The sequence below is a fragment of the Elephas maximus genome, chromosome X (assembly GCF_024166365.1).
Source record: "Elephas maximus indicus isolate mEleMax1 chromosome X, mEleMax1 primary haplotype, whole genome shotgun sequence".
NCBI classification, from domain to species: Eukaryota; Metazoa; Chordata; class Mammalia; order Proboscidea; family Elephantidae; genus Elephas; species Elephas maximus.
Genome location: NC_064846.1, coordinates 80,380,970 through 80,382,576, shown reverse-complemented (window position 1 = coordinate 80,382,576; position 1,607 = coordinate 80,380,970). Strand labels below are relative to the sequence as shown.

The window sequence follows — 1,607 nt, the reverse complement described above, 5'->3', positions numbered from 1 at the left end:
CGCCCCCAGCCCCGCCCCAGCCCACGTGGTCAACTGGGCTGCTGTGACCTCATAGAGAGGATTCCGGTCTGTTCTTGGAGGGGCCCCAATGTGGGCGGCAGGCGGCAGGGGCAGAGGCCGGAGGCCCGAAGCAGGGCCAGCGGTGTCTCCCAGCATGCCCAGACAGCGCAACCACCAGGAGACTTGGCTTCCAAACAGCGGGGTCTCCAGACAGAGCAGCGGCCTCGAGCCACGGGTGCCCAGTCCCTCAGGTCAGGTGGAGCGCCCTTTTTCTTCCACCCTCTCCTTCCCTCCTCTCCGTCACCGTCCGCCTCCGCCGGCGCCCCCCTCAACGCCCATTCCAGACCGCAGATCTCCGATCCGCCAGCTCCTCCGGTCACCTGTCCTGCTGCCTTGCTACCACCGGGGCCGCCCTCTACCTGGTGTCATACCCTGCGCCAGAGACTGGCCACCACGCCTTGCTGACCATGGCTCTAAAGCGCATCCACAAGGAGCTCCTCGACCTGAACCCAGATCCCCCACCCCAGTGCTCGGCAGGTCCGGTGGGGGACGACATGTTCCACTGGCAAGCGACCATCATGGGGCCAAACGACAGCCCCTACCAAGGAGGGGTCTTCTTCTCCTCGATCCAATTTCCTGCCGACTACCGGTTCAGACCGCCCAAGATCGCATTCACTACCAGAATTTACCATCCTAACATTAACAGAAATGGTAGTATCTGTTTCGATATTGTGCAGTCTGAGTGGTCGCCAGCACTCACCATCTCAAAAGTGCTGTTATCCATCTGCTCTATGCTGTGCGACCCCAACCCAGACGATCCTTTGGTTCCCGAAATTGCGAAGATCTACAAGAAGGACAGGAAGAAGTATGACAGAATAGCTCGGGAATGGACTCAGAAATATGCGATGTAACTTTAAAATAAAAACTAAGGTCACCTTAATAACACCTTAATAATAAAGATGAGGAAATAGCAGTTGAACTGGTTGACTTTTGACTCCTTTCTACGAAGCGCCATTGTCTCACTTTTCCTTCTGAGCATGTACGTTCACCTTTCATATCAGGGTTTGTGGGTGCGAGACACAGAGACCAATTTTAACCTAGTATAGGGTCGCTATGAGTCCAAATCGACTGGACGGCAACTGGTTAGAGTTGGAAAACAAGCGAGAACAAAGAGCTGGTCACTTAAGATGAGGACAGTAGTTTCCGCATCACGTGGATTTTTTTTTTTTTTCAGTGTGGAGTCTTTTAGAACTAACAACAGTTGTGAAAAGCTAGGTAAAGATTACAAAGCTAGTTAAGTATTCATTTCATTCTGAAGAACTTGTGTCTTCAAGGGTTTTTTTTTTTCCTATTTTTACCAAGAAGATTAAAATTAATGCATATCTTCTTTTTTAAGTTTAAGGCTTAAGTGGCCAAAAATGAAATACATTAGGAGTTGTAAGAAAATAAACTGTGATGTGTTTTGCTCCTATTTTTTCTCTACTTTTCACCCCTTCCATCTCCATTCTTTTGGGGCACTCTGCTTCTCTCCTACACTCTGGGTTCTATGTGGCTTCTTAATTAGTACATCCCTACTAATTGGAATTTGTCATGTTTTCTCAAGAACT

At 49.8% G+C, this 1,607-nt stretch overlaps 1 protein-coding gene across 1 annotated transcript; it reads left to right on the top strand.

Moving 5' to 3' along the window:
* The first annotated feature begins 464 nt into the window (after positions 1–464).
* LOC126069660 (ubiquitin-conjugating enzyme E2 D2-like) lies at positions 465–911 on the top strand. The gene has a single exon (XM_049873281.1). The coding sequence runs from the start codon at positions 468–470 to the stop codon at positions 909–911; it is 444 nt and encodes a 147-aa protein (XP_049729238.1). The 5' UTR covers positions 465–467.
* Positions 912–1,607: the final 696 nt, after the last annotated feature.

What these genes read in the sequence shown, in the direction of transcription:
- LOC126069660 (XM_049873281.1), top strand. Translation starts at nt 468, where the DNA reads ATGGCTCTAAAGCGCATCCACAAGGAGCTCCTCGACCTGAACCCAGAT.